The following is a 15562-nucleotide window of genomic DNA, read 5'->3' as shown; positions in this document are numbered from 1 at the left end:
TTCAGCCACAATCAGCATTTATTACAGCTGCAGGGTATAATATTTAAAGAGAAAAACTCTCCTCCCCTACGGGAGAGTAACCCAGAAGCAGTCACTCCTCAATCAGAGACACATAGGGGAACATTCAATTGGCGTCGGATCCATTCCGACATGTATTTGTCGGAATGGATCCGCGAACCCCTATTCAATCCCTTGTAAATTCGACTTTTTCAAGTCGAATTGAGATGAAGGACCCAGAGGAGGAGAGGGGGGAAGGGGGGGGGGGGGGGGGAGACCAGCGGGGGACAGCCGCCGGCAGACGGAGGAGATCAGCGCTACAGTAGCGCTACAGGAGGATGTCACACAGCCGCCCAACCTCACGGCAGTGTCCACCCGCCTCCAGCAAGCGTACCTCACTTGCTGGAGCCGGGTGGAAGCTGCCGTGAGCAGCGCGGCTGTGTGACATCCTGCTGCAGCGCTGTGCTGTAGCGCTGATCTCCCCTATATGCCCGCGCCTGTCCCCAGTTTTTTATGTCGGACTGAGATGATCGAAAAGGGGGCCAAAACCGCTACCAGCACATGGAACGGCAGCTATTCCACCAATCCACGTGCTTTTCGACAAGTCGAATACCTCAACTTGTCGAAAATATTGAATAGGTTGGAACCCCTTCCAACCTAAAAAAAAGTCGAAAACTGCAGTCTTTTCGACAGACGGCAGCTTTCGATGTCAATTGAATATACCCCATAGATTGGTAATGCACGTATTCCAATGACTGCAACCATATACTAAGAAGAGAGTCACAATATATAGTATAAAAACACATCCTGCACCTATAGCTTCTCATATTCAGGCACATGCATCAACGCTTGGAGAATGATAAAGTGGAGAGAGATAAAGTACCAACCAATCAGCTCCTAACTGCCATGTCACAGACTTGTGCTTGAAAAATGACAGGAGAGGATTGGTTGTACTTTTTCTCTCTCCAAGCGTTGATGCATATGCACCATTGATACATTTTGATTAGGTCCTATTGTTCCACATTTAAAGTAAAGCGTCAGTTCACCTTTTGTGATTTGAGGAACGGAAGCCACATTTGTTTCATCAGCTCCTGACGATAGCGTTTCGTAAAACACCCCACATATGAGACAAAAGCAGCAGTCAGCAAAACATCGCCACATAATGTCTTTTCCTGGGCTTCAAAGCTCTTGATGGATTCACTCCAGCGAACATTTTCAGACTGAATAAAAACCAGAGGTTATACTAAGCCAAGTAAGAAACACTGAGCAGTCATTTCTAGAAGTTAAATGTTGGCATTCGCATTTTGATCTCATCAACCAGAACTAATCACACGTGCTTAGTGGCCTACAGATGGAATACTATGGTAAGGGTTGTCATCAATCTGACATTAGCAGACAGCATTCGTTTAAGTATTCAAACGGTATAAAATCCAAAATCTCCTGTTAGCAGCAATACAGACTGTACAATGCTGCTTAATAACTGCAGAGACATTTGCCTATTTTTTATAGCATTACTGTCGTTTAGGAATAAAGAGTAGTACAGCTCTGCTCAATGTAAAAACAACACAAAACAAAAAGCATAAAACCACCCACGATATTAACACTTAACCAATGATTATTTTATTAACAATTTATTTACATTTATCTACTGTATATAGATATAGCTTCATCCCCCACAGCACTTTACAACTGAATATAATAAAAGTCCCCATTTGAGCACAATTTGTTTTTAGAGTTATCTGTCTTTGCAAGCACAAGCAGGAAGGGGTGTGGTTCATCAAATCGACAGTGTCTAGGTCGACAATGTTTAGGTCGACCACTATAGGTCGACAGTCACTAGGTCGACATGGATGGAAGGTCGACAGGGTTTCTAGGTCGACATGTGCTAGGTCGACAGGTCTAAAGGTCGACATGAGGATTTTTTTTTTTGTCGTTTTCTTCGTAGAGTGACCAGGATCCCAAATTAGTGCACCGCGTTCACTCGCCATGCTTCGGGCATGGTGCCTTCGCTCCGCTACCGCTTCGCTCGCACACTTTACTGTTCCAATCGTAGTCCACGTGGATCGTTAAGTATGAAAAAATTCAAAAAAAGAAAAAAAATGTGAAAAACTCATGTCGACCTTTAGACCTGTCGACCTAGCACATGTCGACCTAGAAATCCTGTCGACCTTCCATCCATGTCGACCTAGTGACTGTCGACCTATAGTGGTCGACCTAAACACTGTCGATTTTCAGACCGGATCCCGCAGGAAGACCTATCAAACCTTTTGCAAGCACATGCGGGATGATGTATTAAAGAGAGAAATAAAGTGGAAAAGTTGCCCAGAGAAACAAATCAGCTATTAGTTATCATTTAACGAGTCTAGAACATGACAGTTAGGAGTTGATTCGTTGCTATGGGCAACTTTCATTGTTATTTCTCTCGAAGGTTTGGTGCATCTCCCCTATGTTGTACTAGTAATAGTGCTTTAATTCAAGCTTCATACAGACATATTTGAAATGTGCCTGTGATTTTATGAAGAAAAACAAAAGAAAAAAAAAAAGGAAAAAGGAAGAAGGAAGAAAGAAGAAGAATTAATAAGCTATGTTAGAATATATAAGGGGAGATGTACTAAGCAGTGACAAAAGTGGAGAAGTGAGCCAGTGGAGAAGTTGCCCATGGCAACCAATCAGCATTGATGTAGCATTTATAATTTGCATACTATAAAAGTATACAGAGCAGCTGATTGGTTGCCATGGGCAACTCCTCCCCTGGCTCACTTCTCCACTTTTATCACTGCTTAGTACATCTCCCCCATAGTTTGAAAAAGGGGAGGTGGCATACAGGGGGTGGCCTGTGTGCAGTCTAGCTGTGGGCCCCCTCTCTCACAGGACCAGACTGGCAAGTGTCTCTATGGGTGCAGGGTGTTGCAGTGTGGGCCCCCTTGAACTCAGGGGCCCCTGCGCACCGCAAACCATGCACCCAATATGCACACGGTTTGAAAACATAAAGGCTTAGTTTTTGTTTTGTACAAAATTGCCTTTCAGAATCAAACGTATTTCATTATAGCACTGCTGAGTAAATAGGTTTACTTTATAAATATTTTGTATCATTTTATAGCAATTAAATCATGAGAAGTGACTAAATCATTGTGAAATACGGTGTTGCAGCTACAGCAGTTACCGCATCTGATGTTCTTCAGAAGTAATCATGATGCTATTAACAGCTGATAAGTAAGACTGCCACTTTAACTTATCACCTACTGTGCAGAAAACTCTCTTCATCCAGGAGGAAAACAACCTGATGTATTCATTTTAAGAATTTTGCTTGTGAATAAGTCATAAACAACAATGAAAACATTTTCTTTAATCTCCAGGAGAACTTTAAAAACACGAAGATTTTCCAAACATAGAATAATCATCTATTTGAATCTCCAATATTCTCAGCATAGCGCCCATGTCTCATAAATCAAAAGTGACACTGGCTAACAAGAGTTTAAGTGTAGGAACATGCAGCGTAATACATTTCCAGACAGATAAAAATCACTATCATTTTATTCTAATGTATTATAGATTGCTGGTAATGTCATCTTGGCTGGATGACCCATTTCTAATTTTTAACAGCTGCTTAGTTTAGGAGTTAGTTAATGATTGAATATACAAACTGCCTGAAATATTCAATTGCTGAGCTTCCAGGTCAATGTGACGTGGGGGAAATATCCTTATATTCATTTCTATAATCAGACCTCAGGGGAAATTTAATGAACCGTGATTTGTACAAATTGCAGATTTGTGTGCGGCAATTTTTGCAGTGGGATTTAAAGCTGTAATTTTTTTTTTTTTAAGGCAAAAATCATCCAGACTAATTTAGTTGCATACAAGCCTATCTTGCATTGGACCTTGTGACTTTACGCACTGTAAGCCTGATTTAGGGCCTAATTCAGACCCCGTCGCAAGTGTGCAAAATTCGCTATGAAGTGATTTTTTGCACATGCGCATACATCGGTACGCGCATGTGCAAGGTCCTACACTGTGTTCTCTTAAGAACGCAGTTTAAGACCTGGAGGGGGGCGGGAACGGGGCATTGCCGCTGTGTTTTGTGGGCATTGACACTCCGCTTAAGGGGCGCGGTCCGGACAATGCGGGCATGTCCGGACTGTTGCTTGGGCGGGTCGCAGCGGCTGCGTGACGTCACACGCAGCCGCTGCGACCCAAAACATAGCGGGTAACAGTCTGCCTTCACAGCTAGACTGCGTAGGCAGAGGGCTACGCAAACCATGCAAAAGAATCACCGCCATGCGATGCTTTCGCATACCTGCAGGGGATGAGGGGGGGGCAGGGGTCGGCATGGGGGGGGGCGGACTTGCCCTGTGCCGGGTGTCTCCCCGCATGTCAGAGAAAATTATTGTAGATGTACATTTTTTCGCTCATCTACGATCAGGTCTGAATTACCCCCTTAGAGATCTGCTAAAATTTGCTAATGCTACAGGAAGTGTCTTGTGTAAATAGAGGCCTCCTGCCGGGTTCTGTGATCCACTGATGTGTCCGAGGATGCAGCACTGGATCACTTGCAGCACTGGATCACTTGCATTCACTTCAGTTACCCGAGTAACCCTCAAGTCACTCAGGGTGCCTGGTGTGTTCACGCAGCCAGGGCCAGGGAAGAAGAGTCCAAGGACGCTGTCGCTATCTTTTCTCCGCCCCCAAATGGTCGTAGCATGTCAATCTGGCTTAGGGGGCACTAAGAGGGGGCACTGCAAGAGATCAGACTGAGATTGCACATGTGAAGCCTGTGCATGAGCAGATCTGAAAACATTGGAGATGTGCCCAAGCCAACATCTCAATCAAATAAAAAAAAAACGATCAAAAGGGTTAGGAAAAGCACCAGGAAAAGGAAGCCAGTGTGGTTCACAATAGAAGTATCAACTAGTGTGAAAGCAAAAAAGATGGCTTTTAGGAAATACAAACAGACTCAAAATAATAATGACAAAGAGGTGTATCTTGACAGACGGAAGGATGCTAAGAAAGTGATCAGACGTGCAAAGGCAGAAGCTGAGGAGACAATGGCCCAGTCGGTAGATAAAGGGGGCAAAACTTTTTTTAAGTATACAAATGAAAGGAGAAAATCAAATGGAGGAATAATAAGACTTAAGACAGAGAGTGAGCATTTGGTGGAGGGTGACAAGGCAATAGCAGATCACCTAAATAATAATTTTTGCTCAGTATTTACTACAGAAGGAAGATGGAAGGGGCCACAGTTAAGTTGCAAGGACATTCATAAAAATAAGGTAGATGAAAGTACATTTACAGAGGAGAAGGTCCTGACTGAACTTTCAAAACTGAAAGTGGATAAATCAATGGGGCCAGATGGGATACACCCAAGGATACTAAAACAGCTAAAAGATGTGCTGGTGGCCCCATTAACAGAATTATTTAACCAGTCACTAAATACAGGTGCCATTCCAGAGGACTGGAAAAGAGCAAATGTAGTTCCATTGTACAAAAGTGGAAGCAAGGAAGAAGCAAGTTACTACAGACCAGTAAGCCTTACATCAGTAGTAGGGAAAGTAATGGAAAAACTACTAAAAGAAAGAGTTGTGGAATATCTTAAATCAAACAACTTACAGGATCCAAAACAGCATGGATTTACTGGTGGGAGATCATGCCAAACAAATCTTATTGACTTTTTTGACTCTGTGATGAAAATAATAGATCAAGGGGGAGCTGTAGATGTAGCATATCTAGACTTTAGTAAGGCATTTGACACTGTCCCACGTCGCAGACTGCTAAATAAACTTGAAAGTGTGGGGGTGGATTATAGAATAGTTAAATGGATAAGAACTTGGTTGCAGGATAGGAAACAGACAGTTGTAGTAAATGGAGTGCAATCTATGGAGGGAAATGTTACCAGTGGAGTACACCAGGGATCTGTACTCGGACCAGTTCTCTTTAATATCTTTGTTGGTGACATTGCAAATGGTATTGAAGGGAAAGTATGCCTTTTTGCAAATGATACAAAGATATGCAACAGGGTAGACACACCAGGAGGGGTAAAACAAATGATTAATGACCTAGCTAGGCTTTAAAAATGATCAAGAACATGGCAACTACAGTTTAATGCTAAAAAATGCAAAATCATGCACTTGGGTCTCAAAAACCCAAAGGCTAAATATAGTATCAAGGGTACTATAATGGAAACTACTGAGGAGGAAAGGGATTTAGGAGTCACTATTTCAAGTGACTTAAAGGCAGGAAAGCAATGCAACAAAGCAATGAGAAAGGCAAGTCAGATGCTTGGTTGCATAGGGAGAGGAATCAGTAGCAGGAAAAGAGAAGTAATAATGCCACTGTATAGGTCATTGGTGCGGCCTCATCTGGAATACTGTGTCCAGTTCTGGAGACCATTTCTCCAGAAGGATATAATACATTAGAGAGTGTACAAAGAAGGGCAACTAAAATGGTGCATGGCCTACATCACAAAACTTACCCGGAAAGGCTAAAAGATCTTAACATGTATAGTATGGAGCAGAGAAGGGAAAGGGGGGACATGATAGAAACTTTCAAATATACCAAAGGTTTTAACAAAGTTCAGGAGGGAAACATTCTTCAAAGGAAGAGAAGTATTAGAACTCGAGGACATGCACTGAAACTGGAGGGAGGCAGGTTCAGGGGAAATTTAAGGAAAAATTATTTCACAGAAAAAGTAGTGGATAAGTGGAATAGCCTCCCATCAGAGGTGGTAGAGGCTGAGACTGTGGAGCAGTTTAAACATGCTTGGGATAGGCATATGAATATCCTTACAAAGAATTAGGGTTCAAAGAGGGTTGCGATTACCTAAAGGATAAACAGACTAGATGGGCCAAGTGGTTCTTATCTGCCGTCAAATTCTATGTTTCTATCTCTGTTTTAGGTCCTGGGCTTCCTCTGTAGCTGTGCACACACCGGCGAATCAGAGTTGCCAACCTCTCAGCCGCATCTAGACTCGCAGCTGATCAAAAGTAACTGGTCAGCAACTGGGCAGTCACACGTAGGCTTAGTGAGGAAGTGTCATGGTCCGGTACATAGAACTGGAACCTATTCACAGTTCTGCATATTCAGAGATATGTCTGATTTCAGACGGATCCCTTCCAAAAAGGCTAGGGCAATGATGATAGGTATTTGCACAAGCGGATGAACAGGAGCAGTGTGGCCACATAGATGCCGCACACTCTGAATACAAGTGGAGATTCGCATCTATTTCTGAGCACGCAATGTGGTTACATCTGTGGCCTATACGGGTGCGACTGCTGATCAGCCCCAGTATGCTGAGTTGCTGCTACTCCCCAAAAATAAACATAACAAATACACCAACTTATTTGATGCTTACATCAAGCCGAATGCTGCCAGATCGCAGGGGGTCATTCCAACCCGATTGCTCGCTGCTGTTTGTTGCAGCGCAGCAATCAGGTCGGAACTGTGCATGCGCCAGCGCCACAGTGCGCCGGCGCAAGGCAACCGTCATTGCCTAGTGATCGCCTCTGAGACAGAGGCAGTCGCTGGGCGGGAGGGGGCTGGACGGCAGCGTTAAGCTACCGTTCGGGGGGAGTGGTCCGCCAACGCAGGCGTGGCTGGACCGTTGGGGGGGGGGGGGGGGGGGGCGGCAGCTGCGTGACGTCATATTGAGTAGCTCCCGGCCAGCACGCTAAAGCTGCGCAGGTCGGGAGCTACTCTTGAAGTGCAAAGGCATCGCTGCTGTGCGATGCCTTTGCACTTCTGCGGGGGGTGGGGGGCTGGCACTGACATGCGGGGCGGACTAGCCCTGTGCTGGGCGTCCCCCGCATGTGAGTGTGAATGATCGTAGCTACGATCAACTCGGAATGACCCCCATAGTCCTCCCCTGCAGTGCACATGGTTTTGTCCAATTGCTAAAAAATTTCCTGCTGCGATCAACTTGGAATTACCCCCATTGTTTCCTTGCCTTGATCAATGATGCTGGGCCCTATACCCCGTAACTATGGGTGTGCGAGAGGTGCCGTCCCCCAGGATGCAGGGCCTTCGGGCGGCATTGATGATGCCTCAGGGCCCCTGCATTTGGCTAGCAGGGTGCCTGGAATAGCACCATGCAGTCAGTATCGTTGATGCAGTGCTGCCCAGAGCCTGCCGTACTTCCCGGTGCTGGTGACTCTGCCGCCCCCCGCGCAACATCATAATGTCATGCACGCAGGAGGCAGGGTCTGCACAGTGCCGCCCTGTTACCTCACTGGCCCGATAGCAATCTCTGAGACTGCTATGGGTATAATTACATGCTTGGTTGCACATCTATGGAATTATCTCCCAGGAAATGTGGTGAAAACATATACCGTAAAAAAACAAAAAACAAAAAAACATCAGAATGTACACAATGAACACACATTGCCATTTTGAAGACATAAAAATAAATAGCCTCCCTTAAAACACCTTGTCAAGAAACAAGCAAAAAGGAACATCCACATACTCATAAGTAGAGTAGATGTAGGTTCTTTTCTGCTATCAAATTCTATGCTTCTACTACACTCCCACATACAGGGCCATCTTAACGTTTTGGCACACTGGGCAGTTGCCTAGGACCCCACAATTCTAGGAGCCTTCGAGCAGGGGTGGGTGGTGGTCACAAAATCAGAGGGGCCAGGCAGCATTCTCTACCTGCCTCCCAGCCTGCAGCTGACCTACAATGCTGTCAAGACGGCCCTGCCCACATATTCTCTCAGCTGATATACTGGCAGCTAATAACACAAATACAGTATATGAAAACCCTACTAACCTCTAGCCCCTTTACAAGTCTGTTGGCCAGCTCTATGGTGGTATTTGTACGGTTTACTTCTTCCTGACACCGGAGCTTCTCGCCTGTTGCCTTCTCAAATGACTGTGTGAGTCTCTTCAAATTGTTGTCAAGGTCCTACCAGTAAGAAGAAAAGTTATTTTCACAATATCCTCATTTAGAGGGAGGGAGCATTTTCATGACCTTAAAATCATTGGATCAAGCAGAAGAGTTTTTGTCATTTTTAAGACAATTTGTAGAAAGCAAATGCTTAAAACCCGATTGTGAGACATTGCAATAAATTCTTTTTTGGGAACAACCACTCATGGAAATGAAGAACAATGGGATACTGATACTTGGGACCCAGACAGACAAAAATAAATTGACCACTGTCTCCGTAAACTATACACCACAATGGATATAAAAACATTTAACTGCACTGTATTATACTTGTCTATCCTCCTGGAAGTTGTGGGAGACTCACACTTTTTTGGGTAGTCCCCAGCAGGCCCAGTGAAGCGGGCAGGAAGCGGAGATAAACACCAGAATTACAGCACCTTTGAGGAGGATGAGCTAAATAATGCAAACAGCTTTATTTAGCCCCTCCCCCTCTTAGGACCTGCAGATCACAGGCATTTTCTGGTATTGGTGGCAGGGACCAATGATGTGACAATCAGCCACCACCGCCCTCCCCCAGAAGTGTCTTGCAGCATCTAATCTCCGGCCTGCTCCCGGAGCGGAGACCATGGAAAGGAGACAATAAAAGCAGGTAAGTATGCTCTGAGCATAAGTGTCAGAACGGGGGGTGGGGTGGGGGGGAATAAGGGGGCATTTCGCTCACAGGGTACAGCCAGCGTATAGAGTTACGAGGGGCAGTGTATCTGTAGCCTTTGGTTGAAGACAATCCCCTTTCTGGCTGCTCCAACTATTCCCTCCCCACAGCCCTACTCCGCCTGCCTCCTGGGCTCTCCTCCCCCCTGCACAGACCCCTACAGTATGGGACCAGTTACCATTGGGCTTGCCCCTCCCACTTCATATGTTCCTTCCTCCTTCTTTCTCAGCTTCCCCTTCGCCCTTCTCTCTCCTAACCTTGGACTCAAAGCCACCCCCCCTTGGGGCACCACAGACCCTCCCCCATTTCCCACCGGGTTCAGCAAAAAATGTACCCGGTGGGAAGAGCCAAGTGTCGTTACCCTCCATGCATAGCCTCAGTCAGGGTGGGAGCTACTGTATGAGTGGATCCTGTCTCTTCGTCTTCTACATCAAGGTAAGTCACTCATATGTTACAGTTATGCTTTAGGGGCATATTTATTATACACATTCTGTGAAAAATCCCTTGAAAACTAACGTTTTCTGCAGGAATCTCGCATAATGCAAATATTTCCTTGTTTCATATTGCAATAGTGATGACATTAGTCATTGTAGCCTATGGTCTACACAATGCAAAATTTACTGGGAGAGGCGTAGTCTGGATCCCACCCTGATAACAGCCACTTTCTCATGTACTGTCTAATAACCGAGCATGCGCAGTACGTCTGCAGCATAAACTAAACTGATCACTAATGCACTTTACTTTATAACAAATAAATAATAATACATTGCAGGGAATGTGGTGTATTTCCTACTGCATTTAGTTTTACAATACAGAGTCAACATTTTACAAAAAATTCTAAACAACACATTTTTTAGAATTAAGGAAATAAAATTATTTTAACTATTCGCACAGGTAAATTAATTAGCTCAGTGTTCACCTTTATTGTGTTACATTTGATGATTATTATTACTACTACATAAAACAGTGTACAGTATAAAACAAAACCAACACAAGCTTACATGAAGCTTTTTCCGAATTGCATCAAGTTTTTCAGTAGCTCCTTTGAGATCACTGTTGGCTTGGGAAAGTGCTACTCGCTTTGGTTCCACATCACAATAAACCTGAAAGGATGAACAGAGAGGAGGAAATTGTGGGAAAAGGATAAAGCTTGTTGAGCACAATACTGCACTTTTACTGCTTTACGGAGTATTTAAAATAAAAATTTAGATTTTTTTTACGTAATACTAAACGGCATACATCCGGTATCCCGCCATATCGGATGCTGGCGGTCATATGACTTGAGAATCCCGATAGGGGTCGGTTAGGTATGTATGTCCTCCGCCTCTAAACCTAACCCGCCCTTCCCGCAGCCTAACACTAACTCTTCCCCTGCAGCCTAAACCTAACCTCCCATCCCTATCGTCCCCCCACCCCCCCATTACCAGTGACGAGTTCCAGGAGACCGCGATCGGGATTCCGGCGTCTGAGATACTGGCGCCGGCATTTCGATCCATGTCGGGATACCAGTGCCGGCATTCCGAGCAGTGTCGGGATTCCGGCGTGGGCATTCCAACTGCCGGGATGTTAACGCCGGTATCCTGAACGGAACCCTACCAAACACATGTACTGCAAATAACATTGTGCAGCAATGTTGATTATGGGGGTAATTCTGAGTTGATCGCAGCAGGATTTTTTTTTAGCAGTTGGGCAAAACCATGTGCACTGCAGTGGAGGCAGATATAACATGTGCAGAGAGAGTTAGATTTGGGTGTGGTGTGTTCAATCATGCAATCTAAATTGCAGTGTAAAAATAAAGCAGCCAGTATTTACCCTGCACAGAAACAAAATAACCCACCCAAATCTAACTCTCTCTGCACATGTTATATCTGCCTCCCCTGCAGTGCACATGGTTTTGCCCAACTGCTAAAAAAAATCCTGCTGCGATCAACTTGGAATTACCCCCTATGCTTGTCATACCATTAAGAACAAAGGGGGTAATTCAGAGTTGATCGCAGCAGCAAATTTGTTAGCAGTTGGGCAAAACCATGTGCACTGCTGGGGGGAGCAGATATAACATGTGCAGAGAGAATTAGATTTCGGTGGGTTATTTTATTTCTGTGGAGGGTAAATACTGGCTGCTTTATTTTTACACTGCAATTTAGATTGCAGATTGAACACACCACACCCAAATCTAACTCTCTCTGCACATGTTATATCTGCCTCCCCCTGCAGTGCACATGGTTTTGCCCAACTGCTAACAAACTTGCTGCTGCGATCAACTCAGAATTACCCCCCATGTGCACTGCAGGGGGGGCAGATCTAGCATTTGCAGAAAGAGTTAGATTTGGGTGGGTTATTTTGTTTCTGTGCAGGGTAAATAATGGCTGCTTTATTTTTACACTGCAATTTAGATTTCAGTTTGAACATACCCCACCCAAATGTAACTCTCTCTGCACATGCTATATCTGCCCCACCTGCAGTGCACATGGTTTTGCCCAAATGCTAACAAATTTGCTGCTGCGATCAACTCTGAATTAGGCCCGAAATCTCTACAAGTATGCATATATGTTCTCATATTAAAGAGAGCTCACATATAAACACGACAAAGATTCTGATTTGTATAACGTGAACTACAGTAAAGTTCATTTGTGGCGCGGTTCCTAAAACGGCTTATGGTCATTAGGTCGACATGGAAAAAGGTCGACATGAGTTTTTCACCTTTTTTTTTTTTTTTTTTTTTACTTTTTCATACTTTCCGATCCACGTGTACTACAATTGGGAACAGTAACCTGTGCCGAGTGCAGTGGTAGCGGAGCAAGGCACCTTGCCCGAAGCATGGCGAGCAAAGCGAGCCATGCGAGGGGACACAGTGCACTAATTGGGGTTCCCCGTCACTTTATGAAGAAAACGACACCCAAAAAAAGTAAAAAAACTCATGTCGACCTTGTTTATGTCGACCAAATTACCATGTCAACCTAATGACCCTGTCGACCTAGTGCATGTCGACCAATAGTGGTCGACCTAATGACTGTCGACCTAAATCTGGTCGACCTAATGACCCATACCCCCTAAAACATACTGTATTAACTGTAAGAATTCTCTGGCTCTCCCCACAGTGCCCGTCTCATTTTCTGCTACTTAAGCAATACAGCAGTGCTCCTCGCAGCAATTGCAGAAAGAGACACTATGTGTAAACACACTAATTTTGCACGTTTCTTTGTAACGTACAGTAAATTACTATTGCGGTCACCTTTGACTCTAACATGGAATTTTAACACAAGCAGCAAATTTAAAATAGTGAAAGGAATTACCTCATAATATTTCACAATATTGATGGCCCAAGCACAGAGACCAGCCGCTGCAAAGGACTTTGTACGAACCAGGTCAGGGTTAAACTCTGGGTTTTTCAGGTACTGTTCTTTCATCGTCCTTAAGCTGTTGTCATGGATGTGCTCCTTGTCATAGTTTACTAGCGCTTGCAAAAAATCATCAATCTTCAAAAGATAGTCACAATGAATACATGATAAAATATGCCATTAAAAAACAGTTTACCAAAAATGATTATTGTCCGTATATAAGACTTGAGTAATACATAAAAAAAATTGCATCTAGGAAAAAATAAGAATTTACTTACCGATAATTCTATTTCTCATAGTCCGTAGTGGATGCTGGGAATTCCGAAAGGACCATGGGGAATAGCGGCTCCGCAGGAGACTGGGCACAAAAGTAAAAGCTTTAGGACTAGCTGGTGTGCACTGGCTCCTCCCCCTATGACCCTCCTCCAAGCCTCAGTTAGGATACTGTGCCCGGACGAGCGTACACAATAAGGAAGGATTTTGAATCCCGGGTAAGACTCATACCAGCCACACCAATCACACCGTACAACCTGTGATCTGAACCCAGTTAACAGCATGATAACAGAGGAGCCTCTGAAAAGATGGCTCACAACAATAATAACCCGATTTTTGTAACTATGTACAAGTATTGCAGACAATCCGCACTTGGGATGGGCGCCCAGCATCCACTACGGACTATGAGAAATAGAATTATCGGTAAGTAAATTCTTATTTTCTCTGACGTCCTAGTGGATGCTGGGAATTCCGAAAGGACCATGGGGATTATACCAAAGCTCCCAAACGGGCGGGAGAGTGCGGATGACTCTGCAGCACCAAATGAGAGAACTCCAGATCCTCCTCAGCCAGGGTATCAATTTTGTAGAATTTTACAAACGTATTTGCTCCTGACCAAGTAGCTGCTCGGCAAAGTTGTAAAGCCGAGACCCCTCGGGCAGCCGCCCAAGATGAGCCCATCTTCCTTGTGGAGTGGGCATTTACAGATTTTTGGCTGTGGCAGGCCTGCCACAGAATGTGCAAGCTGAATTGTACTACAAATCCAACGAGCAATAGTCTGCTTAGAAGCAGGAGCACCCAGCTTGTTGGGTGCATACAGGATAAACAGCGAGTCAGATTTTCTGACTCCAGCCGTCCTGGAAACATATATTTTCAGGGCCCTGACCACGTCTAGCAACTTGGAGTCCTCCAAGTCCCTAGTAGCCGCAGGCACCACAATAGGTTGGTTCAGGTGAAACGCTGAAACCACCTTAGGGAGAAACTGAGGACGAGTCCTCAATTTCGCCCTGTCCGAATGGAAAATCAGATAAGGGCTTTTACAGGATAAAGCCGCCAATTCTGACACGCGCCTGGCCCAAGCCAGGGCCAACAGCATGACCACTTTCCATGTGAGATATTTTAACTCCACAGATTTAAGTGGTTCAACCCAATGTGACTTTTTGGAACCCAAAAAACTACATCGAGATCCCAAGGTGCCACTGGAGGCACAAAAGGAGGCTGTATATGCAGTACCCCTTTTACAACGTCTGAACTTCAGGGACTGAAGCTAGTTCTTTTTGGAAGAAAATTGACAGGGCCGAAATTTGAACCTTAATGGACCCCAATTTCAGGCCCATAGACACTCCTGTTTGCAGGAAATGTAGGAATCGACCCAGTTGAATTTCCTCCGTCGGGCCTTACTGGCCTCGCACCACGCAACATATTTTCGCCAAATGCGGTGATAATGTTTTGCGGTTACATCCTTCCTGGCTTTGATCAGGATAGGGATGACTTCATCCGGAATGCCTTTTTTCCTTCAGGATCCGGCGTTCAACCGCCATGCCGTCAAACGCAGTCACGGTAAGTCTTGGAACAGACAGGGTCCTTGCTGAAGCAGGTCCCTTCTTAGAGGTAGAGGCCACGGATCCTCCGTGAGCATCTTTTGAAGTTCCGGTTACCAAGTCCTTCTTGGCCAATCCGGAGCCACGAATATAGTGCTTACTCCTCTCCATCTTATCAATCTCAGTACCTTGGGTATGAGAGGCAGATGAGGGAACACATACACTGACTGGTACACCCACGGTGTTACCAGAGCGTCTACAGCTATTGCCTGAGGGTCCCTTGACCTGGCGCAATACTTGTCGAGTTTTTCCCAACGGTTTATAATCATGTGGAAGACTTCTGGGTGAAGTCCCCACTCTCCCGGGTGGAGGTCGTGTCTGCTGAGGAAGTCTGCTTCCTAGTTGTCCACTCCCGGAATTGCTGACAGTGCTATCACATGATTTTCCGCCCAGCGAAGAATCCTTGCAGCTTCTGCCATTGCCCTCCTGCTTCTTGTGCCACCCTGTCTGTTTACGTGGGTGACTGCCGTGATGTTGTCCGACTGGATCAACACCGGCTGACCTTGAAGCAGAGGTCTTGCTAAGCTTAGAGCATTGTAAATGGCCCTTAGCTTCAGGATATTTATGTGAAGTGATGTCTCCAGGCTTGACCATAAGCCCTGGAAATTCCTTCCCTGTGTGACTGCTCCCCAGCCTCGCAGGCTGGCATCCGTGGTCACCAGGACCCAGTCCTGAATGCCGAATCTGCGGCCCTCTAGAAGATGAGCACTCTGCAACCACCACAGGAGGGACACCCTTGTTCTTGGTGACAGGGTTATCCGCTGAT

General features: G+C 45.1%; 1 protein-coding gene across 3 annotated transcripts in view; it reads right to left on the bottom strand.

Moving 5' to 3' along the window:
- DNAH11 (dynein axonemal heavy chain 11) overlaps window positions 1-15562 on the bottom strand; it is a 561376-nt gene that overhangs the window by 72141 nt on the left and 473673 nt on the right. For all 3 annotated transcript variants that reach the window (XM_063921780.1, XM_063921778.1, XM_063921781.1), the window contains 4 exons: window positions 12878-13060; window positions 10586-10687; window positions 8756-8890; window positions 1044-1217 (listed from right to left, as the gene is read on the bottom strand). In XM_063921780.1, coding sequence (XP_063777850.1) covers window positions 1044-1217; window positions 8756-8890; window positions 10586-10687; window positions 12878-13060 — 594 coding nt within the window. The remainder of the gene's footprint in view (window positions 1-1043; window positions 1218-8755; window positions 8891-10585; window positions 10688-12877; window positions 13061-15562) is intronic.

This window comes from Pseudophryne corroboree, chromosome 5 (genome assembly GCF_028390025.1).
Source record: "Pseudophryne corroboree isolate aPseCor3 chromosome 5, aPseCor3.hap2, whole genome shotgun sequence".
In the NCBI taxonomy this organism is placed as follows: domain Eukaryota; kingdom Metazoa; phylum Chordata; class Amphibia; order Anura; family Myobatrachidae; genus Pseudophryne; species Pseudophryne corroboree.
The sequence above is the reverse complement of the archived record's forward strand: the minus strand, read 5'-3'. Positions and strand labels throughout refer to the sequence as shown.